The sequence below is a fragment of the Nesoenas mayeri genome (genome assembly GCF_963082525.1).
Source record: "Nesoenas mayeri genome assembly, chromosome: 4".
Taxonomy (NCBI): Eukaryota; Metazoa; Chordata; class Aves; order Columbiformes; family Columbidae; genus Nesoenas; species Nesoenas mayeri.
In genome coordinates this window covers 19,095,808-19,121,721 of record NC_137540.1, presented here as the reverse complement: position 1 = coordinate 19,121,721, position 25,914 = coordinate 19,095,808, and the positions used below count along the sequence as shown (strand labels likewise).

At 41.3% G+C, this 25,914-nt stretch overlaps 1 protein-coding gene across 1 annotated transcript in view; it reads left to right on the top strand.

Annotated features, from left to right (window-relative positions):
• Nucleotides 1–476: 476 nt before the first annotated feature.
• Nucleotides 477–25,914, top strand: part of MAML3 (mastermind like transcriptional coactivator 3) — a gene marked incomplete at both ends in the record, with an annotated part of 241,485 nt that continues 216,047 nt past the window's right edge. The window contains one exon of the mRNA XM_080344212.1: nucleotides 477–926. Within this exon, the coding sequence (XP_080200338.1) occupies nucleotides 477–926 (450 nt within the window). The remainder of the gene's footprint in view (nucleotides 927–25,914) is intronic.

Below are 25,914 nucleotides of genomic sequence, written 5' to 3'. Positions count from 1 at the left end.
CGTGTGTTTCTCTTTATACATGGGGAGAGAAGACTTTTGGCAAAATCTCCGGAAATCTCATGGAACCTATTTTGAAATGATGGATTATAAAAAAGAAAAAGGAGGAAAGGAACTGGTCTGAATATCTCCTGGAGTTTGCTACCCGAATTGCTGCTGCTTAGTTTGTTGTGCTTTTTTGTGTGTGTGTTTGTTGGTTGTGTTGCTGGTGATAACCTTTTAGCACTTTCTTTATTTCCCTCCCTCTCTCCCCCCCCCCCATTCTTTTTAATGTTTTGGAGCTCCTCGAGAGGGATTGGCTGTGGGGAAAGAGAAACATTTGCTTGGGATCGCTGTTTCCCTGATCCATGGTGGTGCCCCCTCCCCCCCCACCCCCCCCGGTTCTCTAAAAAGTATCTCATCAGGACCCCGGAGGAGACTGTGTGTGCGTGAAGGGTAGGATAAAAAGTTCTTCCAAAATAGTGTGCACGGGGAAGAGGATGGGGGATTTTGCAGCCCCCGCTGCCGCCGCGAATGGCAGCAGTATCTGCATCAACAATAACCTGAACAGCAGCCTCAGCGGGGCTGGCGGTGCCGGTATCGGGGTTAACAGCACTCCCCACGGTCCTCCTGCCGCTGCTCCCGGTAACAATAATGCTAACAGCGGCGGCGGCATTCCCAAGCACAGCACGGTGGTGGAGCGGCTGAGGCAGCGCATCGAGGGCTGCCGGCGGCACCATGTCAACTGCGAGAGCAGGTACCAGCAAGCCCAGGCGGAGCAGCTGGAGCTGGAGCGCAGGGACACGGTGAGCCTCTACCAGCGGACCCTGGAGCAGAGGGCCAAGAAAACGGGCACCGGCACCGGCGGCAGCAAGCAGCAGCATCAGAGCAAACAGCAGCAAGATGCCGAGCCTGCCGCGGCGGAGCAGAGGAACCACACTCTGATCATGGTAAGGGGATGCGGGCCGGGGGAGTCGCTGTCCGCTCCGAGTCTCTCGCCGGGATGAGCTGGGGGTCGCCACCGTTGTTTTCCGCCGGGGACGGGGCTCGGCTCAACTTTAGAGGTGGCAGGGCCGCGAGTAAGGTTGGCGAGCGGGGGGCTGCCGGGTGGCTTCTGCAACTTCTCCAGGGTAGGGGCGGGGGCAGAGGACAAACTTTTTTCCCGGTCTCTTTCAGAAGGGAAGAGCCGCCCGGGGGGGGGGGGAGGAAGAGGGAAGGAGCGGTGCCGGGCGGGCTGCCGAAAGCCAGAGAAGGGTTTTGTGTGCGTGCGTGTTTTGCGACGGCTTTCCGCGCGGGGGGCGTGCGGCTAGGCGGCCGTGCGCCTTTGCTGGCTGCCTTTTTAAATCCCGCCGCGGAGGAAGGTGGAAGTTGGCTCCGCAAGCTGGGGTGACGGCAGGAGGAAAAGTTGGGCAGGTTTCTCGCCTCGGCTGCCCCGGCGTGCAGGAGCCAGGCTGCCCACGCGAGCAGCATCTCGAGCTGAATCGCTTCCTAAAGTTTCCTTGGGTTTTAAGGAGCTTAGCGGGGAGCGGAGGGGGGAAAAGGGGCGGGGGCTGAGCCGGTAGGAACGCAGCGGCAAGTAGGAAGCGGAGTTTCCCACTCCCAGGCTGCACCGATGATGAATAATAAAAGGCGGTGGGGGGGAGCCGGGCCCCGCTCTCCGTCTGAGCCTTATTTATAGCAGGTCGCGGCCGCCACTCGTTCTGGTGGGTGCCGCCGCCGGCTCGGGCTGTTTGCCTGGGCCGGCGGGAGCAAGCGGGCGACTTCGCCTCGGGGGGAACGCGTGTGTGTCCTGACGTGTCCCCCCGCCCCGGCACGGGGCGGGGGTGCCTGGCGCTCGGGGGCGGGCACGGGGCAGCTGGGTCTTCGCCGTCTGTCGGGCGCACAATAGGCGGCGGAGACCGGCGGGGAGGAGGGAGGGAGGGGAGGTGCGATGGCAGCGTGTGGTTTACAAGCCTTGCACGTCCCTCCCTCTCTCCCTCCCCTGCTGCGCGAGGAGGCGCGGCGGTGCGGGAGGGTCCAGCAGGGCGGCAGCTGCCGCCGGCCCCGCGTGGGGGGGTCTCCGTGACAAAGCGGCGGGGAGGAGGCCGTCCCGGCAGTGGCTCTTCCCCTCGCCCCCCGCATCTGAAAGCGAGGAGCAATTTGTTTATTTTGGGCCGCGCCGAGCCTGCCCTGGTCGTGCTGCCGGCTCCTCCTCTGCGCGATGCCGCGCAGCCCCGCGGGCAGCACCCTTTCCCTCTGCCCCTCGCTGTCCTACCGGGCGCTTTGTCTGCCCCGTAGCCCCGCTCCGTCACGGAGGGCGAGGCGGTGGCGATCGCTTCGCCACCAGCAAACAAAAGCTCAGCGATGAGTGCAGCCTCCACCTCCCGCCCCGCCGATAAGGAGCAGAGCGCGGCTGCCGCCTCCCTGCGTCCTCCCGTCCGGAGAGCAGTCCCCACCGCCCGGGAGACGGGAGAGTGGGACTCCCTCCTTGGCGGCGGGGAGGCGCGCAGGACCCGCGGCAGCGGGCAGAGGAGGGAGCGGGGCCGGCGCGCAGGAACCGCTCAGGGAGGGAGCGCCAGCAGGAGCCACACAAAGCGGCGGGGGGGAAGGGGGGGCCGTGCTTCGCAAACAGGAAGCAGAAAAACCTCACTGACATCTTGTTGCTTTCCTGATGTTACCAGGAAGGCACAACCATATTTCTCTTCCTTCTCTCACCGTTCCGCGGGACTGAGGCTTTTAAATACACACTTGATATGGTGCTCCCACACCACAATACTTTGCCTTGACTTAGGTCTGCTCCTAGTGCAGTAACTGAGTCTGTAATCACACTCCATGAGCAGGGGCTATCTTTTGTCAGCCAAACTGTCCTCAAACACCATGTCATTTTCACGAGATACAGGAAAGGGACTGGTTGCTCAGGCTCTGGGGAAGCACCGTGGTGCACTCTGCACATATCCAGCTCCAGAACAGCTCCTGTGCTTCTAGGCCTTTGCTAGTCGTGGGTTGTCCTTTCACCTTCTTCCCAAAGCCCATGCTAAAGCCTTAACCGTCAGAATTTTTAGTTACGTAGCTGGCTTGTTGGCCTTCATTTGAAGATCTAGGATGGATACACAAAGCCATGCTATAATGTGAAAGTTATGGAAACAAAGTAACAAAAGGAGGAACTGCAGTTAAAGCTTTGTAAGGGTGCACTGTTATTAGCTTGTTTCAGGTTGGGACACTCCAAGAGCTAAGAGTAGCCTAATGAAGGGATAGTTTGCTATGAAATTAGTCGTAACTGAATTTTTGTGCTATGGTTTTCATGCTGTTTAAATGTACTTGATGTGCACTATGCTTTTCATCTTAAATTCTATTACTTTACAAAAAACCTAACCATTTCCGTCAACCAAGTGGTTTAAGTACACAAATGTTGCAAAAAATTAGAAACATTATTTGCTTTGTTTCACTTGTAGAGTGTTAATTATGATTTTTGTCTAATGTCTGGAAACATTAATGGGTACATGAAAGTTATACTGAAAACCTGAGAAATTGCTCATTTTAAAGCAATTGAAAAGTATTTTCATTTTTAAAGTATGAAAAGTAAGTTCTTAATTTCTGCTAGTCATATCAGTTTGGTAAGTTCCACAGTTTACTGACATCATGCTTTGTATTTACCAAAACAGTTCAACTCTATTCAGCATTTACTTTCGACACAAGAAAACAGTTAATTACATTTTGGGATTTTTCTCCTTTTCTTTATTCTCTGGTAAACTCCAGCTGTGAGTTTTACAGTGGAACAATCGTCTGAATCTGTTACTGCTTTACTCTTCACACAAAATCATTATTAAATTCTTCCCTCAGATTACTAAACCGCGCAATTTGGAAGTGAAGCAGTCAGGATTAAATGTCAACAAATACAAGGAGGCTAGCAAGAAATACTGTTTCTGATTATTATTATTTTTTTTTAATCAAGTCAAATGAAAGGAAAATGCTATGAGTGTGTGGTGTATTCCTCTCCAAACTGAGAAAGGCTGGGAAGGGAAGGGAGATGTGTGCTGGGTCAGGGCAGCAGCCACCCAGCAAACCCTCCCAGAAGGTGGTGCTGACACATGTGCTGAGATGGCCTTCAACACACTGGGTAAAAAAACAGCTTTAGAAGACGATTATAATTTAAATACATGCATTCTGATTTTCTTCATTTGACGGAGTACAAACTCTCCCGTCTGTACAGTGCTCCTTGTTGCCTCCCCCACAGTTTACACCCTCACTCCCTGAGTTCATGAAAGGGATTATGCAGTTTCCACTGTTTAGGGCTCTATGTCAACTAACAAGTAGATATCAATGGGAGCCTTTTTTCAAAAAGGACTGTAGGAGCATAGGCTTGGCTGTATTTCATGAGTTGCTGATCTACATTGAATCTGTGTCTTGTTGTAGACCACGTTTTCACTTGCTGAATTTTGGAATACTTGGATTTATAACTCTTTCAGCCTCTTCTACTTGAGAACAGTGGGTTTCAGAACACATTTGCCACTCCACAGGCATTGATTGGAACATGCACAACATTTAAAATAAAATTGGTTTTGAATGTCTGGGAGGACCTTTTTTTTTTTCCCCTTTTTTCCACTGCTTTTTTTGTTCTTCCCACTTCAACCTGGTAAAGCCAAAGTTGTTTTCCTTGCCTTTGAGTTGGATTCTTAGAATGCTGTACCAGCTTGGTTTTCAAAGGAAGTATTGGGAAAATTTGCAGCCCATCCAAAACTCTGCTGCTCATCTTTGGATTACTTCCAGGAAATATCAACACATTATTTCAGTTCTTTGGTTCTTTGTGAGCTAATCTGCCACCTTGTTTCCTCCTTTAAGTGCAAGAGTCTTCTGGCTCTGCATCCATGTTATTGTGTGTGGTTCAGAGATATTGTGTGTGTATACACATACATTATATATAAAGAACAAATAATGCTTATTTATGATATAATAAATATCCAAACATATAATTGATATTGCAAGTTATATTACCTCTGTTTCTTATCCCTGACACCGCTCTTCTCATTGTGTATCTTTTGTCATTTTTTTGTCCAATGAAACACTACATCTGTAATTACCATATCAACCTTCTAATTCATGTTTGTTTGCATCTTAGCTCTACAGAGAAAAGTAAAAGGGCTGGAGCTACTTTTCTCAATTTTCAAGACTTTTCTTATTCAGCATCATTGTGGGCTTGATAGTTACTGTCACACTGACCATTTCTAACCCTAAAACCAGTCCTTGGGAAATTGAGTTTTGAACACCATACAAATAAAATGTTATTTAGATCACAGAAATTAGTGACGGAAGTCAAATGACCTATTGGATCATCTTTTCTGTTCCCTTGCTGAAGCATACTATGCCAATTCAGAATTAGTTTAAAGTTAGAGAAAACATGGCTGGCAAATACAGCATTTTCCAATACTGCTTTTTATCCATTCTGGGCTGCTGCGGTGCCTCATGGAAGTTAATGGTCACATTGCCCTTCTACTTGAGGGGAGGGAGATGGGCAGGCCAATCCTTTCAGCTTGCTTTGTACAGGGACAGAATGACATGTTCAAAACTGGAGAAATCCAGTTATATGTTTTACTTTTGACACATATTTTACCACAGAAAACTAGTTGTGTGTGTTCCGCGCCCCCCCCCCCCCCCCCAATTTCTCCTTTTTGTTGAAAAAGGTATCCTGAGTGAAAAGTCAACTTCTTAATCTGTCTTAATGATTCATGGGTAATTTCATTAATGAAACAGGGTGCTGAAGAATGCTGTCAGTCTTGTGGGTAGTCTTTTAAAGCTTACACCTGCTGTATTTAATGTGTACCTGTGTGTATGTCCATAAACCTGACACACTTCTTATGTTCTTTCTCATGTAATACTGCCATTTAACTTACTTCACAGGTGCTCAGGAGTTCATCAGTTACACTATAGGAAACATCTATTTGTCTAGCATTGCAGAGGTGAAAAAGAAGGATGTTTTTTTCAGATGTTTCTTTTTATTTTGCACAAGAGGTCAAGTACTGCAGCCCTTACTTGTGCCTGATGACTAAGCAGGATTAAGCACCTCTTCAGTTAATAAGCTATGTCTGATCTTGCTCACACTGGGGTAAAGTCAGTAGTAAATGCAAAACTGGGATGATACCAGAATTTAATCCCAGGCCAACAATGCTCCTTCTCTTTCATATGCATCATAGAAGGAGTCATCCTGTAACCCTTTTCATTTTGCCCTCCCTGTAAGGGTGGATCTCTGTGTCTTTCTTATTGCACAACCTCTCCCATTTTTCTTGTGCTTTTCATACCAACTTATGCTTGATGCTCCTGTGTGATTACTGTCCTTTAGGACAAGGAGTTTTTATGTTGACCTCCTTTTGCACGTAGTCAGCACAATAGGTTTCAGCTTTGCAAACTGAAAGGAACCGAGAGAAGCTTCAAGGACAAGCCTCTAATGACCTTTACATGCTCTTATAGAGTGTCCCTTGAAAAAATAGTGGGTTAAGTTATTATGACCTATAGCTGGAGAATGGCAAATTGTATTTTGACATACGGTGAACAGCCAGTCACAGCAAAAACTAAGCTGCAGCTTGACCAAATGCCACAATTTAAAAGTCCTGCAGTGAAGTTCTGGGTGTTGTCAAGTTCAAAAAGAACAACTTTTCCTGAAACATGTCCAAGACTCATTCTGCTAACGCAAAGCCAGAAATATTAACATGTAACCATGTTAGGACAATTGGTTGCATTTAGGTTAACCTAAATTTACAGTAAATTGACATAAAACTTAAGGCTTCACAAGTGGCTTAAGCTGGTGTAAACCTAAGCTGCCACCACTGGGGAAGTCTCATCTTTCATGCTCTTCTCAGTGGCCATACTTTCTTGCTGCCTCCCTTTGCTAATGCTGCCCCTTGTTCATATACCTTCACTGTCAGATGGTTCACTGAGCAGGTGGAGAGGACAGGCACATTTATTCCTTTTCTTCTGGGTGAGTTTTCAGCTGCATCAGATCCATTGTTTGTTTGTCTCTCTTATGGGCAGCAAAATCTTTCAATACCTTAATCCTCTTGTGAAACTTCACCCTTATCTCAGGTTAAACACCTGGAAAATATCAGTGAAAAGATGACCACCTGGTAACATACATTTTACTTGAGCTAAGTAACACCTGGTGTCAGTGCCATGTTCCTGAATACAGACACTGAACCAGGAAAGATTGTAAGTGGCAAAGGAGTCAGGGTTCATTTTTACTTAAATGCTTGCGTGTATATGATATTTGGTTGCATATTACTCCAATATGTATAATTCATGTGAGGGATGTGCTTGGATTAGCAGAGGTTTAAGGACAGGTCTGACAGCCAGGAACTGCTGACTGGAATCCTTCAAGTGTATTGTTTCGTGAATTGAAATGTGAGGTGCAATCTCAGACTGAAGTTATGAGCCTGTAATGAGTTTTCCAGTCTGGGATCTCACAGGCTGTTCAGATAAGCAATGTACTCACATGTTCAGTGGGAATCTGGGAGTCTTAGTGATTTGAAGCATTTATTTTCCTAGTTTGTTTAAGATGGTGAGTCACAAAATCATATAACTTTGATTACTCTTTTGCTTCCCCCTCACACACTTGAGTTTCACAATGTTTGTAGCTCAGAAGTAATCATAGTCTGCTTCTGTTTGTTTTTTGAATACTTGAAACTCAGTTTTATAGTGGTTAAGAGAAAATATAATTTAAAACTTGTAGTAGTTAAAAAGACAGCAGCTGCTGAAATTTTGTGCTTACAAGAAGGGGTTGAGCTGCCTTCTTTCAAGACTTCTCTCTTTTGTCTTCATTTTGTTTTCCACCACATACAGTTACAATTGGCAAGAAGATAAGAATACGTTAATGTTTAGTTGACCTAAGAGAGCCATGTGTCCACCCATAGGCATTTTCTCTGTTTTTCTGTAACTGCCAAGGCTGATGCTGCAGTGCTGTTGGTGGGGTAGATGGTCAACTGCTCTTTACTTGCTGTCACTGCACAACCCGGCATACATGAAGTAGAAACGAGGTTTGTATTTATGACATTCAGAATAACTAAGTTAATAAACAGACTACCATTTCAAGGATTTTCTTTCCTGTATTTGTTCTTTATCAAGGCCACTTTCTGTAAGGTTTTCATATAGGGCTCTGTAGTATTCTATAATGTTCTCATCTCTGAACAATTGAAGGGTGGTAGAGTTGCTTTTTAACTGATTGGAGGTGGGGCTGTTGGGTTGTGCCTCTTCCCCTCCCCTGTTCTTCACACTTCAGTCTCCTCCCTACATTGCTTGAGCTACGTGACACACAGGAGCATTTCTGGTTTAATAAAACACTTCCACTTCATTCTCCTCTAATCTCTGGATTTGGAGAAAGAGCTGTTAAGCACCACAGTGAAAGTGTAGCTTTTCTGCTGTAGTTCTTTTTATACTGTTTCTGAAAATCTTGGGCCTGTTCAGAAGGTCCCTGGATATTGTGTACCTAGGTAATGAGCAGAGAATTGGTCCTTTATCTTACTGTGGCCCTGGGTGTTATCACAAGAAGCCAATGTGCTTATGTATGTGTGCTTCTATAAACCATAACATACGCACTGGTTTTTAAACTGCACTGAAAGGATCTATGATGCAAGGATTTATGGTCAATGATCAGTTTTGATGGTGAAAGGGGGTGTACTAGTCTGATAAGTTTAAGAACCGCTGATATGCACCCATTTTCTAGATTTTCAGCCTCTCTATCCTTTAGCTCATATCTATTCCACTGTGATGTTTTGGCACTTATTTGTTGTGTTTAATCTAAAGGAGGAAGGGAGGTGGTTATGGCAGATGAGATGCTGAAAGAGTTCTGGGAAGTACTGAAATTTTTTAATAGTTCAAACTATTTCCTTACATTAAGGAGGACAGACCAACATTTAGCCAAAAGAGAAACTGTAGCATTTCCTACTGCTTCTGTTTATGCAGAATATTGTGGTTAAAGACTGTCTAGTATTTGAGAAAGTTATTCTCACTACCTCAGCTGGCAGTGGTTGTCTTTACACTGCTAAAAAGATTGTTACAGTTCAGCTGTGATTTCTGCTGCTGTTCATTTTTGTCTCCAAAGCTGGTGGCTGTTCTGGTTTCTCTGGAGTACATTCCAGTGCTTAACTGAGGCAGAATACGGAAAGCTGCTACTGATGTTTAATAACCAAATTTTAACGATGTTTTTGGCAAGTAGTATCTCTGTTCATTATACATCTTTTTAGTTGTAATTGAAGCAGGTAATGTAGCTTTGAAAACATTAGTGGAGTCATACAGTAGACTGTAGACTTCTGTCACTGAAAGGAGGCTACATTGTTTGAGCTCTAAATTGGCTGAAGCATTCTGGCATGTAATCCATGACTGGATATGAAGTAATGGTTCTAAATAATCTGTAGGTCCTTCTATTACAGCACATTTCTGGGCTGAGCTTGCAGTTTTTGCATTCTAGTAAAAGTAGATACCATGGTGAGGTTGCAGTGTTATCTTTTTTGTTTGTTTGTTTTCTTTTTTTTCCCCAGTTTGATGACAAATTATTTGTGCTAATTAGTTTATAGGCTGAAAGATTATTTAAAGGCTGGATTGGTGCAGTTTTGAAAGTTCACCTGAGAGAATTTGGCTTTGCATTTTTTCACCCCAGGGCAGTTGACTAGGGTGAAAAGTTGACAAGCAGTTGGCTTGTTTTCTCTAACACATTGTACTATGTATTCCACATCACACAAAACAACAAAAAAATCTGTTTTTCTCCTCAATTTCATTTACAACAAAACAAAAAGCTTTATATTCACTCTAGAGTTTATTGCCCTTCTCAGTAGCATTTTTGTTGTGGGAAATGCCAGCAGTGGGTGGGGACAGTGGAGATTTGTGAATGTAGAGTAGCAAAGTCAAAACTGATTTTGACTAGCGGCATTAAAAGCTTTACCTCTCCCTCACCCATTACTGTGCTAAAGTGTATGGCAGTGTCTGACAGCCAGAGAGCAGTTCTGGAAAGTTGGCATACACCATCTTTCTTTATAGTTACTGTGGATATTTGAATACAAGAAACATGTGTTGTTTGTGGTGTGGTGTTTTGGTTTGGTTTTTTTTTTATGTCAATACCAAGTATCTTGAGGAAGTGATTCCTCAGGAATTACAAACTTGTCTCTTCTTCTCTTTTTAGTGTAAAATTTCATGCTACATAAAGCCAGTGGTGAGAATGTGTTAACTATCTTTTAAGTAGTTTTCTGAAAGATATCTCCTCTTCTCTCCCTTTTGCAGTCTTATACCTACACTCGTGCTGGCCTGGTGAGCCAGTCTGCGGTACTCAGCTAGGTGGAAAATTACCTGCTTAGGAGAAAAACGGTGTTTGTTTTTTAGTGAGAGGTGAAACGGCACAGTGTGGTATTGGGGCAGAGGAAACAGGGGACAGGGGAAGCAGAAGGTCATATGTCAGCAAAGCTCTGTCTGCCTCGCGTGACTGTGCCTTCATCCTCTGCCAGTTCCCTGGTCAGCCCCCAGCTGAAAGCCTGGTACTTGTGGTACATTGCTGTAGTTAATTTGGGAGCAGGTTATGGAGCACTAGACAGAACATTATTGGAAGCGTCGTTGGAAATATCCATATGGTTACTTGTAAGGATGAGGTGGTGATCCAAAGTGTAAAGAAGACTGAGGAGAATATCTTATCACCTCAATCTAGTCCAAAGAAGACTTCATGCTGGCCATGGTGTAGACCTGTAGCAGGTAGGTGACCTCTCTCCTTCATGTGAGAGGGGAAGAAAAAGTACTTGTAGTCATATTTCTTTTGTTTCCTAATTTACTTCTGAAAACTTATAAACTTTGTTTTTGCCTCTCTGATAAAACAAGGAAAAGTAGGATTTTGCTTTACCTTTATAGTACAGTAATTGCATTTTTTTCCCAGGCTACTCAGATGTGTTTATATTTGTTTTAATTCCATGTAGAATAATAAACTAGGTAAAATAACTATGAAAGGCCCACATAAAAAGTGTCACCATTCTTGGAATGTGGTACTTTGACTTACATATGAAACGTAGGGCAATACTCAAGTGAGCTGCTGTGTCCAAGCTGAAGACACTTGCACATGGTTTTATCTTCCTTCTATCCGAATCCACCTCTGGGCAATATGACGATAATTTTTATTCAAGTAGTCCAGGAAAAAAAATCATAGATGGAGCAACTTATGCCAGATTTGCTTTGTAATAAGAGAATTAGTAAAGATCATGTAAATCATAATTCTCTGAATGGATTTTTCATGAATTTGTAGTTTGAATGCTGATTACTGTAGGTGATTTAATTAATTGTTTGGCAAGTTAATGATAAGGGATTCAGTGGAGAGTTGTTTGTTTGTTTGGGGTTTTTAGTTTGGTTTTCCCCCTTTCTCAGGTATTTTATTTCAGAGTTACCTCATTGTTTAGAATCCAACCTGCTAGCACAACAGGTAAACAACAGTATTAGCAATATTGGTGTTTCTAACACAGCATGTTCCATATGTCAAGTTTCACTAGTGCTTACTTGAGAACACCTTCTTTCTGGTTTCAAAATTATTTATTTCCCAAGTCTGTGACTTATCTGTTGTGGATAGTGAACACATGGTGAACATATGTTGTAAAGTCACATAAAGAGTTTATCAGAACAGATTTGGACTTGCTAGCATGCCTGTAAAGCTAATGGCAGGAGCAAATTGTGACGGTCATTTCAGATAACAGTAGAATATGTAAAAATTTTGACCAAAGTAATGCATTTCGTTTTTTTTTCCATTTTTAGAATGTGCCTTTTTTTTTAATAGGTAAGTGAAGTTTTTTTGAGCTCACGTATAGCTTAGATCTTTGTAAACACAGGAAGATAACTGAGGCAAATAAGTGAAAAGCAATTATGGTTGTATACACAGGGCTTTGTAGAGGAATGTAGCATAAACAAACTCATAGATTATATAATATTATTTCAATGATGCATTTTTAAAATAAATATACAGTTCTTATGTGGTTTAAGATTCCATATTTAAGCTGGAAATCTTTAAGCTGAGGGTCTTTCCACTTGTGAAGAAAGAAAACTAAATGCCTACAGTTGTATAAAACTTCTGTTGGTGTAATATCAAACAATTTTTTTTACTGGATAAGATCCATATACTATTAATTTTATAATGCACATAGGCAGAATTTTTGCAAGAATTCACTCTGGGTAGGATTTTTTTCCTTCCTTTTGCCTTTGGTTTAATTGGTTGGGGGTTTTGTGGGGTGTGGATTTTGTTGTTGTTGGTTTTTTGTTTGATTGGTTTTGCCTGTTTCTGCTTTAAAAGGTAGAATTCTAAGTATAGTTGTCTCTACAGTTGTCCTAGTGGAGATGGATTAGTATTCTGCGTACAGATGAGAAAGTCAAATGTATATATTATTGCAGTTTATCGCAGGGTTTTTGTGACTATCTGGATACTGCCCTTCAGAAGTTGTGTGTTGCAGCAGTTGCCCTTGCATGTAGATCCTGATAAGGCTGCCTTCCGTAAAGGCCATGTAGTACTTCTTAAAAAAAAAAAATCCCATTTTCAGTTGCTTGTATTTTCAAAGCCATTTTTTCTTAGTTGCAAACTTGGAGAGAAATTTGCCTGAAGTAGTTTACTTTTTTAATCTGAAAATTGGGTTGGGGGAAAACAGACTGTTTTCCCTGCTCTTTTAGGAAGTTATTGAAAACATTTCAATGAGAAGCTCTAGCACCTCTGACTTACACATTCTCATCTGCCATTCGTGGTCCCTCTAGCAGCAGTGGGAATAGAGAGAAGAGGGAGATTAGCTACTTCATTACCTGTGGGGGGAAAAATATGTACTTTCCATGTGCTTAGTATTCACTTGCTAAAATGTGCTGAAGATTTTGTCCGCATCAACAGTCTGTCTCCTTGTAGCCTTGGTAGACCAACTGGGAGGTGCCCATGTGGGCCTGAGGCATGTCAGAGTATATTCCCGCCTACACTAGCAGGAACTTGGTGGTTCTTTCCCCCCATTTTTCCTCCCAGCTTTCACAGACTGCTGTCCTGTTCATCTTAGAGGTGGTAGGTAAGAAAGTTTGCCTGCTCTGTGCTATCAAATCCTTCCAGTTTGGAAGGAGAAACAAAGAGGCACTGCATCAGAAATGCAGACAGCTGAGGAAGTGGATGGGAAGACAGGAACGAGATGTGGTCAGGAGATGGACAGAACCCAGACTGGGGTAGATGGAGTGGACCAAAGCAGACATTGGCTGTAATAGGAGGACAGGCATAGATAAGAGGCCATTAGACTTGTTCAACCAGTCTGCAGAGTAGAAGTTCACTTCCACCCATGTGCTTGTGCTTCACCAAACTCTGGCCACAGCTCATCAATGAGAACACAGGTGCTTGTAATTAACTCAGCTTTTGCTAGCTTGAGTAGCCAGAACTTGATGCTGGGGCTTTTAACAGAGCCATACTTGTGATTGGCTGCAAACATCGAGCAAATGAGTTGTTTTGGGGTTAGGTTTTCCTGCTTTTCCAGATCTTAAGCCCATTAAAGCATTGCAGTGTGTTATGATCTCTGATTTTCTGCACTGATGTTAAATTAGGTGGTAATATTTTGTTGTTGTTGTTGGCTTTGTTCAGATTTGAGCAATTCTAAATGCTTTGCAGTGGCATGGATCATGAATTTATAGGACAATCACTTGGAATGTAAGCCTGCAGCCAGCAGGCTTGCTTTTCTTAGCTACCTGTTGCATATTCCTTGGAAGTCACCAACAGCCTGCAGCAGTTCACGTGAAAAACATTGCTCAAGTGACCTCTTACACATTAGTAACAGACAGATGTGTGTATTTTAAGTCCTTTATGTGCAAATCCTATTTACACATTTCTGAAGTTGGTTAAGTAAGGGGTGTGGGTTTTTCTCCTGATGGATTAGCTTTGTTTTGCTAAAACAAACTACATTTCAATACTCCTTTTTTTTCCCCGCTTTGTGTATACATTCACTGCTAATATAAACTAATTTACAAACTTGATTTCTGTGCCAGGTAGGAGGCAATGTGTATTTCTCAGACCAGTAGAACAAGTGGAAAGCATTTCAGGTATTTTAGGTACAGTGATTTAGTGGCTGACTATATTCCTGTTTTTTGATGGATGTAGAGAGAAATGCTGAGGAGTGCACCCCAGGCCTAGTATTACTAAACAGTTACGAGAGACTTTCGTTCCCTTGGGTGGTAGTAACTCATATTTTTGGAAGGGAGTGAGATTCTGTCCCCGAGGTCAAACTACACCACCAAACAGCCAGGATTTTCAGGAAGATTTACAGACCTGATAATGCAATAAGCTATAGTTCTAATCATGTCCTCTTGCTGGCTGAGCAGACCTGTCTGTACCATAGTGTGTGAAGTGAGTAGTTAGCACTTCACATCATTGGTCTGGTTGATTTAGTTGCATACTGTTAAACAGGTGAGCTTGAAAATTAATGCCATGTTACATCAGACTTACTTGAACCTGCACAACTTGGGTCATTACCGTTTCGGGCAAAGGAACTGAGTTTTTCTGTAAGAAGGTTTTAAAAATGCATGAGAGTGCTTTGTAAAGGATTTGTATAATGCGCAGGCGTGCTTTTTGCAGACTTGGAGAGAACGTTTGCATAGTTGACAGAACTAAGTTTTATCTGCAGTATTTCATGCTTCAGTCATAATACTGAGATTATAACGTTCCTCAGTAAACATTCATAATACAGAAGTTTCAGCAAGGGAACTTATATTAAGGGAACTTATGTCCACTTTCATCTGAAGGGGTAGCAGAAGGATGTATGTAGCTGATGACTGACTTTCAGCACAGCGTTTTACCTGTCTAAGTATCTGTACTCAGTTTAGGTAATTTGACTTGCATTCATCACAAGAACTTTGAGGTAAAGTCAAAGAACAATGTGGACACTTAGTGTTGCAAGAGCGCAGGAAAATGCATCAAGGTTCACACCTAGGATGCAGAATGCTCCAGACCATAGGAGAGGCGCTTTTCTTTCTCCTCAAAAGCTAAAACTGAATTGAAGGTCTCATGTATTTTGATAATATTAAGTAATAGTGTGTATGTTTTCCTCTCTTGTTATTGATGTCTGTGTTTTTATGTATTGCTTCTGTTCCTTTTTTTGGTCTGTAAATATCAATATAAATCAATCTCTCATTGTTTGTTATGTTGTGAAGGGATTGTTTGTATAATGAGGTGTTAAAGGGGTCATTTAACTTCCTTTAGCTCATCTTTGAGACACAATATGTAAGAACAGAAACCAAGTAAAAGATATCCCTGGAAACAGAATGGGAAGATTTGTGCTAATTTTTAGAAAAATTTGGGGAGATATCTTGGAAAGTTACTACTGGCAGGCAGAATCCAATAGTTGCACAAAGAACTATGCTAATTCTTTTAATGAACTGAGTTTTGGCAAACTGCATTAAAAAAAAAGAATCACTGCTTATATTTGAGCTATTTATAGAGATAATTTTATATTTTTTTTTTTTCCTGTTAGATGTCAATACTTCCTGCCTCTTTTCTCCAGTATTTCCTATGTATAGTTTATATTTCTAAATTCTAGAATTTAGGAATATAGAGCTGTCATTTTTCACAGGTAGTCTGCACACTTGTGGGATCATGCAGTGCTCTGTGAATGGCAGTTAAGGAAAGCAATTTGTGTATGGGAAGTTTCTGGAAGTTATCTGCATCTCTGCTGGGAAACCCACACTCCCTCCCTGAAAGCGAAGGATCCACAACTTGTAAGCTATTAAAAACGAATACAGGCATTAAAAGCCACATGTCAAATGCAAGATATTATTGCAAGTTTAGGAGAGATTAGATTCAAATGATTCTTGAGGTGTGTGGGCTGGGCTCTGCCGGAAAGAGGATGAAGGATTTATGTGTGCAAACCAGACCACTTCTTTTACTTCTGGTGACAGGGGCCTGTGTCTGTCCTTCAAAGGGAAGAGACCCAAATCTTCAGAATACTCAGTGTTTGTGTGTGAATGGTATTTGTCTGCATGCTATAGCTGATGTAAAAGCACATAAATACTGTATTGCTAACTCTTCACAGGAAATCTGTGCATACATTTCATGTATGTCTGCCTATGTAGATGCAGTCACTATGTGATTGGTTTCATTCAACATAGATGATGCCCAATGATGATGCAGTTTTTATTAAGAAAGCATACTTTCACAAGTGCTTTGTAATAATAAATGGGTCACATTGCTCTAAGGTTATCATTCTCTGCAGCAGAGGATGTTGCATTCATTTTTTATGTATCAGGGAAGAGATGTACAGCTAGGCTTTACAGTTCAGTAGCCTCACACCAAAATTGCTCGTAAGACAGTATAATTCATATAGAGAGAACCTTGCAGTGGCTAATGGATTTATTTATGGTAAATGTGTGTTTTGACAACTGGGACCATACTTTTAATTTCCGTTTGTAAGGTGGAAGTTTGAAGAATTGTATGGCTCTGACACTTGAAGAAAATTATGTGATTGGAAAAAGTCTTCATTTCCTCCAAAATCATTTTTCTGCAAAGGCTTTCATCCTGGCACTGCTAAGTTAGTTAATTCCTCCAAAGGAAGTGTGTGTGTGGGGGAAACCACAACACAACTCTCTCTGTTTCTGGAACAGGGTTTTACTGACTGCTTCAGTTCAGTATCCCCTATTACTGGCATATGGATTTATCTCAATAATGGTCCAATCACATATGGGAGATGAAGTTTCAGAACTAGGCTATATTTAAAATTTGTTTAGTGTTGGCTTTATTCTTTGTGGCTGAAATTTCTGTGAGGTAGAACACTGATTTTGTGAATACTGGATTGTAATCTAGTCATCTCATTGAGCAGAATGTGTGGGAATGGAGAAGCAGCAATCTCTTTCCAGCAGTGATATGTGAAGCTATTTTCATTTGCTGTGATGTCAGGAGAAATATATTCTGACCTGCACAGACTGCAGGTTTTCTTCAGGATGAGCAAAAAAATATACATCTTGAATTTCTGTGGCAAATCGGCACTGACTTGGAAGGCCCGATTCTGCACAGACTGTCATGAAGTGGAGACCCCGATGGGCAAAACCAGCAGGCTTTTTTGTTTGACTGTCTCTTCTGAAGGTGACACCAGCTCTGTATTTCTTGAGCAATACCACCTGTCTGTGTTAGTCTAGCAAATGAGGAAGCACTGGGAAAAGCAAGTTAATCTGCCCCTTCATGCTACCAGCAGCATAAGCTAAAAAGGAGTGAGAAGGCGCTGCTGTTGGCTGCTTGTTCCCTGTTTTCCTGTTGGATCCACCCGAGCACTCCAGTTTGCTGGTCAAACTGGAAAATTATAACACAGAGAGGCAGAATACCAGTGGTCCTCTATTAGCATATGCTGAGCTCTAGATTGATCCACTCACTTGTGTGATTTCAGGGTTTTGATTTTTTTCTGGAGGGCAAATAAGAGTGACAAAAATGCTGTTTTCTTCCATATGTGATATTAAAAACACTTACTAGTAGAATACATTTGTATCAGCAAGTACCTTAGGTAGTTTAAAGAATTAAACAAAACCAATTATACATGCTGAAATTAAGTACATTCTTAAAATACAAGTTAAGAGAAGTAAATAAGTTACTCTGCTCTGGAATTGAATCTCTCACAAAGTGCAAGATGTTATAGTTGGGTAATATTTTTATGGTGGGCATGGATTCCAAATATATATATACATACACGTGCATGTATATATATATATATATATATATATATTACTGGGAGAACTACTGTGTGCAGAGGGAAGCCTTGGTAATCAGCCCTGAGGCCACACACCATCCTGGACATAAAACCAGGCAGTAGTCCTGACTGTGGTGGGCTGTGAGGAGGGCTCAGGAGGTGGGAGGAGACATGTGCTCTCTTGGTTATTCATTGCTTGATGTGCTGGTCACCTGCCCACAGGAAAGAGATGATGGGGTTTATGCAAAGGGAAGTAATTTTACTTTGAAGGAAGGTTTTATATTACCTCTTTTTGTTCTTTAGCTTGGATATTTATTTAATCTTTACCCACTGCTGGAAATGGAGTCAGACGAGAGAAAGAGTACAAACTTCTCTGAAAGCTGAAGGAAACGAAGGGTAGCAGAGAGGTCATTCCGGCTCCCTTCCCACTGGTGGGACTCCTGTGAAGCTGCCCAAGTGTGCACAGTTGTGCCAGCACGCATTCTGATGGCCGCCAGGCAGATCTATTTCACTTTATCCCTTGGTGCCTGGTCGCTGCCACTCATGCAGTGGTGCGAGGGGAGCCCAGGGCGCTGTGTGGGGCAGAGCTGCTGCTGGCTCCCACATCAGGCGTGACCCAGCCTCCAACTTCACCTGCACTCTAACAGCATGATGATTTTATTTCAAATTGCCTCACTTTGTGTGTTTCTATAGAATTAGATGGTTGGTAATGCATAACTTTTTAAACTTGGGGTTGGCATTTGAAATTTCTCCTTTTTAAAATATTATTTAATAAAATAATACATGCTTTTGGTGGTCTTCCAACTAAGATCTGCTCCAGGTGTTAAAGTGTAATTTATTAAATCAAAGGAATGGCCAAAGTTCTAGTGTTTCCTTCTGGGGCTAAAATTCAACCGTTCAGTGAACTGCTTCATAGAGGAGCAAATGCTTTTAAAAAGATATTGTACAAAATGTGTGTTCCTTTCATATTCCACCTGGCATATTCTGATTTTATTTTTTCATTTAATAATTTTCTGTGGTGGTTTCTTTCAATGCACTTTGCACAGTCTCACTTGCTTTGTACAGTGGGAGAGAAATTTGAAAACAGCTTTAAAATAAACACAATATTTCTGCATTTGTTTCTCCTGTTTTGGCATGGCCTGATATGTGACAAAGGCTTAGAGATTCACAGTGTACTTTAGCCTTTGATCACTTTTATATGCATCTATTGCTGACCACCCTGTACTATGCCCTGTTCGCTCAGCTTCTGCCCCAGAAAGTAGATGCACAGAGGCAGTGAGTGAAGAATTCGCTAAGAAGAGAAAAACACAAGGTGGATTATACTAGTAATAGTAGCAATTACTCTGTGTCTTTTTTTCTGAAGAAATGCTTGCCATACTTAGTAAAATAGATTAAACCAGATAAAGGACAAATCTGCCACCTTTTTTTTCTGCAGACATGAGTGATCCTGTTCCTTGCAAGCTGAAGAAGGATACAGAGAGACTAAAATTAAGCCGTATCTGTTGAGCACTGAGAATTGTCTGGAGGGTTTCTTTCACATTTCCAGTAGCATAGTCCCTGTCACAGCAAAGAAACCCTGATAGCAGCATCACTACCCCTCACCTGCACTTTCTTTCTGGATTTTCATATAACCCACCTACTTAGAAAGAATTAGAATATCAAGACAGTAAACTTATGAAACAAAATCTTGAGATTTAGAATATCTGCTCCTAATGCTCCTTTTCCACAGGTCAGTAAAGCATTCTTCCTTCCCTGGTATTTGAGGTTACGCTGTTGTCCCCCTGTTTACTTGCAGCCTGCGTTCCAAAAGGATAATTCAAAACTGACCAGAATAAACTGATGGATGAGAGGTTTTGTTTCACATGTCAACTGCAGTTACTCTTTCATAAGTTGTTTGTCATAGGGGTTCATTTTCATTCAGGCTCTTGTTTGGCATGTGTGGTGTGTGGGGTTTGTTTTGTTTAATTTCCCTCCTGCCCTCCCCAAAAGAGGTTGTATGAAAATCACTAACCTGAAAAACGCCTTGTTCTTGATAATTCAGATTTGTGAGCTCAATTAATAATTTGTAGTTAATTTTTAAACACAATTTAGATGTGAAAATAGCATATCTTCTGCCTAAACTTACTGTCGCCTGCAAAAATCATCCAACCATAAAAAAGCAATTGTGCACCATATTTACACTGAAGTTTTAAAGGAAATCAAACTACCAAAGGTCAACATTTAGGAAAAAATCTGAAACAAGGGGACTCTCAAATTCTAACCAAGATAATAGGAGCTTTCTGTGCTGATACTGACATGGTGTCTTCATCAGTTTACTCAGTTCAATTAGTGCATTCAAAGCTGAAAGCTTGTTACTGAGAGCAGATTTCTGCTTCCCATAGGGCAAAATACAATGTTTCTACTAATTTTTAAGTATTTTTAAATACAGAGAAACCCCAGTTTGTTAAACTTGTATTCTTACATAACAGGTACAGTGAAGGTCTGTTTAAAAAATATTTTTTAAAAATAGTATTTTGCTGTGCTTTAGTAGAATTTGGCTTTGCATATAAATGTGGCTTTGTAGGAATCACAAACTGTTTAAAAGAGAAAGAAATTGTCTTGCAAGAAATACAGCCTTTGTATAATGGTATAGTCCTTCCTTGTATCAAGAAAACTATCAGATTTAATGTAAAGGACATATGAAGTTGCCAAGTTACATGTTTTAATACTTACCAACCAGTAAGAATTGACCCATCTCTAGAAAAACAATTATAAAAATAAAAATGCCCCTGAACTGATTTATTCATATCAGGGTTTCCTGCCTGATAATTTCAGTCCTGATTAAAATCAGCAATTTAAATTACTTTGATTCATATCAGCCATTCTGCCTTCAAACTAAGTGGGAACAGAATGAGTTTTAGACCTCTACCATTTAGCACTACACTTATTCCATCCTCCTATTTTAAATCCTTTACACAATCTATCTGATATCTGCACTTCCTTTGCTGTGCTCATCAGTTAAAACATGTTCCTTTTTTTTTTCACACATGAATCTTATATCAGAATATGGAAGGGGTTGAGTAGTTTAAGAGTATAATTTAGATTATAATGCAGCACAAATGTGTAATTTTCACAGATGTCCATGATCAGTAAATATTTTGTATCATAATGAAACTTGTTTATATACAGTGGTGGTGGGGTTTTTGTGTTTGGTGTGTGTGTTTGTTTTAACCCTTTACAGTTCTGTTCTTTTCATTTTACTGGGCTAAAATTCAGTGAGACCTTGATGAGATTTTTTTCAACTAAGAACATCAAGCTCTATCCCTCCTTGTTCCTTTTCCTTTAGCTTGAAATCATAGGGGAAAATGGCGCTTTTTCCACTGCAGCCTCTGGATCAGATGGGCTTTGTCCATGCTCAGATGCCAGGTGGTGAAGGTGTGCTCTTTAGAGCAAACAGACTTAATGAATGCACTGTTCTGCTAACTAGGGTAAATTGATTAGTTTTATTTACGTAAGTTAACTGTGTTTTATGAGATATGATAATGGGAAGTTTTCTTACTTGCCAACTACAATTTCAGAATAAGTTGTCATTTGAAGTGTTAAAAACAATGAAGAAAGACGAAATGATTAAGTAAAACATAGAAGTTGTTTTTGTAGAAATAGAATTGTAAACTGGTGGTGGTCTTCTAGTAGATGTTAGAAATGCAAAGTTGCTTTGGAGGATTCTGAAAAACACTTTATTTTTTATTTTTTATTCCCCCCCTCCATTGAATAACTGGTGAGCAGACATTGTGACAAACAAAATATTTGTGTTTGAATTCAAGAATGATGTTTAGAGTTTGTTAGCAGATGGGCTTGAGGGTTGTGAAATGCTGATATAATCTCTGGAGTCTTAGTTTCAGAGCCTGGACTGTTAAATGGCCAGTTTTCATGTTCTTCAAGGGGAAAAAAAAATAACATGTAATCAAGAAAGTATGAAGTACTAGTAGAGTTGAGTTCAACTTTCCAAGTTGTGTTATCCAGCTGCTGTTCAGTATCTGGTAGCCTGTTTTGTTGGAATGCATCTTTCTTTGTACTCTCTTCATCATCATTATTTAGTTGGACAAATTATGATAAAATCAGTACAGATTGAGATGTTTCCACCACCAGTGGATTTTAAGTCTATGTTGATTGTGCTGGAGACTTGATTCTGATAGCTGTGGATCCTTAGAAGGATACAGGTGGGAAATATGAGAATGCTTGATAGCAAAATTCTTTGAGGAAGTGGGTATAGGTGGGGATTAAAAGAAAAAAATGTTTGACAGATGTTTTACTTTTCTGATTATATAGATCTTGCTGCATTAGAAATAAAAGGGGAACGTACAAGGTTTTAACCCTTCCAGGTAATTCCTAGAACAAAGAGTCTGTGACTATGTTTGGGAAGTACCTTGCACACCTGGAATGCAATGTTGACCAGAGTGAATAAGAAGCGTAGTTTCTTGTGGTTTTAGTTAATACGTTTGCTTCATTGCAATGCGTGGAGATGCACAGAGACAAGAAACAAAATTTGAGGTTGTGTTTATTAGAAGTGACTGAAATGAACAGTTAGTTTAAAGATTATGTAGTAATATAGAGCATAACATGCAGTTTTGCCAAAAATACCAATGTAACTCTATGTTTACCTAATGAAAATATAATTGATACTGTCGCCGATTCAGCACTCCACAGAGATCTTCTAGCAAATGTATTAAATGCTACTTTCTGTAGAAAAAGACAACATTTGTACCTTGGGAATAATTGAAGTGTAGTTTGCTAACTGAAACCTGGTGGACCATATTGGAAAGTGCTTAGCTGGAAATTGTTTGAAAACCATGATAATTTTTAATTTGTAGATATGTATGTAAGAGAGAACACTTTTCTCTTTTGTTCTTTGGAGTTAGATATTGAATGCAAAGCAATAAAATATATTAGCATACATTTTTTTCCCCCCAGATTCTGTGATTAGGAAAACATTAGCAAGTTTCAGCTGTGACAAAGCTTTCCTTTCTGATCATGGAAGAGATCAAATTCTGATAGACTAAATATAGAATTTCTAAAATTGGACTGGGGGAAAAATGGCAAAACGATGTCATGCAACAGATCAATGTAGAAACATTGATGTGGCTTGGTCTCCTTTTCCCAGTTACATTTGTGTTATTATAGAATGTAGACAGATACATTTGGGGCACTTCTTTGCAGACTTGCATGGCACAGAACTTCTGTATATAATGAAGTCTTGAAAAATGAGTCATCATCGGTTACTTTGTAGGAATAAAAGTGGATACCTAATGGAGAAGCAAAAGAGTAGAAATGGTCTGCCATGCATCACAGTTGTTAATAAACCCTGGAGAGTTCATTTCTGTATTTAATGATACCTGGAATGCTCGGCCCAAATCCAACTGGTGTTCACAAATGGTTCAAAGATCTTTCCTTTCTAGGAAACTCAGCCCAGATTCCACCCTCTTGCCCCTCAGTTACTGCAACTTGCGAAACAATATTGGAAAGAAGCCCTCGTTCCCCCCCATCCCTTGGTGAGAAATTATTGCAATATTTGCTAGAAAACACTTTTCCTGCAGTTTGAGACTTCCTTTAAACATACTGAACGTTTTCTCTAGATACTGGTAGGCAGGTTAACGCCCAGCTCATCTGGTCTGAGGACGTGATCCAGCAAGGGTCTGGAACAGACTGTACAGATATCTACAGTGCATTCTAGACAGAGATTAGATTCAGTACTCCCACACTTGTAGGCGGATTTAGGGTTTAATATAATAAATGTTAATGAGAAATATGAAAATTCACTAAGAGGGCAATCTATTATGAGAAAGGAAGAAGGTGGTAATGGCTCCGATGTTAATAGTGCCTAACTGTTCATTAAGCCAGGGTGGAAAGAGAAATTAAACAGATTTATTTATGAAAATTTATGGTCGTAGCTTTACAAATTGTGGCTCACTAAGTAAGAATAAAAATACAGCATATATTTCTAGATGAGTTTGGGGTATTACTTAGTGGTAGAGAGGGTTTTGTTGGTTTCTCCATAGTTGCAGCATGTTGCGCAAGTCTTTGCCTTCTGTAAAACCTGGGCTTTTTCAGGGGAGGTGTCTGTGGCAGCCTGTAATTTAATACCTCTCATTACTCATTAGCTAAGGCATCCAGGTTCATGTTGTAGGTGTTTCCCTTTAGTCAGGCTTCACTTTAGAAGACACGGTTGATTATGATTTGTGGTTTTCTTTACAACTAATATTAGTTTACTTGTTGACATACAGGAATGGTCACTGCTGAGAATTTTTGATCATGCCATAGTTTCTGGTTTTATCTGGCAAACAGTTTCTGGTTTCATTTGGCAAATCTTTTCATTGTTGTACCTTATAAAAGTAAATGTTTTCATTAATCCTCTGCTGCATATATTCCTTAGGATTAGTCTGATGTCTGCTGTAGGGAGATAGGGAAATAATGCTAGGGAAGGAATGCTGTGGCTTGCCTTTCAGGAAGGTGAGGTCTGTTAGGGGATTTCTTGTGTCTATTTCTGAGAAAAGATGAAACACTGGTTTAAAGTTACATGGGCTGGATGCTCATCAGACTCTGTACAGGTACTAGATCTCCAAAGCAGTGGTTTAATGAATACACTTTTTTCCTCTTACTATTAGCAAAACCATCCTTCTTACACATTTAAGAAAGTAGCAATGAAAGGGGATTTCACTCCTGTAAGTCTGTATCTACTAGCCAACTGCAAATAAAGGTGTATCAGAACAGTTCTCATTGAAGTAGCCAAGTTTCTTGGTTTTAGCAAGTCAGTGCTGTGAAAAGCGCATACTTGTTGTGAAATAAACTAGGAATGTATTAGTGGGATTAGTCCCAGCTGCTGTAAATCTTCTCTTCTACATATTGCATCTAACTGGCAAGCCCACACTGCCCTTGGACTTCAGGTGAGATTTTTGAAATGCACAGGAATCTGCAGGATAAGATTTTAAGCGTGTGCGGCTTTTTGTGGTGTGTTTTGGTGTGTGGTGGGTTTTTTGGTTTTGTTTTGTTTTTTAGCAATCGATCTTAGACAACACAAGTTAGCATGTCTTTGAGTTGATGTAAAGCCTAGCAGTTCTTATGAGCACAGGATCTTTCATCTGTATGAAAACAAATTTTGAATAAATTAAGCCTGAGAGGATAAATAAATACCAGAACAAAAATGCAGTTAGATACTTATTAACACATGCAGTGACAATGAAGGTGGAGATGTCTAACTGACATGTCCAGTTGAACATGAATGTCCAGTTGAACATGATTTGCTGTTTGTGAACATGGTGGCTCATAGTATAGAAGCAGTCACTGTATTCAAGTACGAGATGTGCAGATTCATCCATATCTGGTATGTTTGTCTGAAAACACCTCGTTTGGCAAAGGAGGTGTCGAGCATTGCATCTCTCCTCTTCAGCATGCTGCCATCTCCAGCACTGGCCTGCAGCCTCAGCTGCTTTGAGCTGCCTGCTGAAGGCACCTGCACGTAATGGAGAAGGTGCATGATAGATGCAGAAGCAGAAGATACATAGGTACTTGGATCTCTTTGATCACTGTTTTTGGTGTTTCTCTGATGCTTTCCCTCATTTTTTAGTGTGATTCACGTTTCTGTTGGGTGGTGGTGTTGGTTTTTTTTTTTCTTCTACCTGCTGTGCTTATCACATTTTGGCTTCCAGTAGTCTCTATCCATATATAAATAGCTATAAATATAAATAGATCTAAATCCAGATCAATGAAATCTTATCTCAAGTTTTCTGACCCATGTTACTTTCAGTGGTAGGATTTTTCTCTTCTGAAGGCTAAAGACTCATTGAGTCATAGTGGTTTCCATGTCTCTGATGGCTCTTAGCCACAAGAGTATGAGGAATTACAGGCCGAATGCCCCAGAACAGCATGAGAGGAGCAGAACAGCAGAGTTCTGTTATCAGGCATTTGTGTCTCTGCCCTCATGTTTTTTGCACTGGGTTTCTGCTGTCAGGCTACCAGACTTGCTTCTCCATCTGGTCCTTTCCAGCTGGCTCGCTGCCAATAAGCCACAGTGTCAAATCTTCAGAGATCCTGTGCATGTGCAAGATCCCAGCAAAAGCAGTGTGTCCTGCTGTCCTCCCTGCCCCTGTGCCACACTTGATACAGAGTTAGGTCCTTCCAGAGGCTGTAAATGTGAGGGAGGTTAGGGAGCAGAAGACACGTCACCATGCAGTGCAGTCACACATCACCGTGCAGTGCGCAGTGTTTGGACAGTGGGTATGTGGAAGACGGGGAAGCTGGCAAAGGAGCT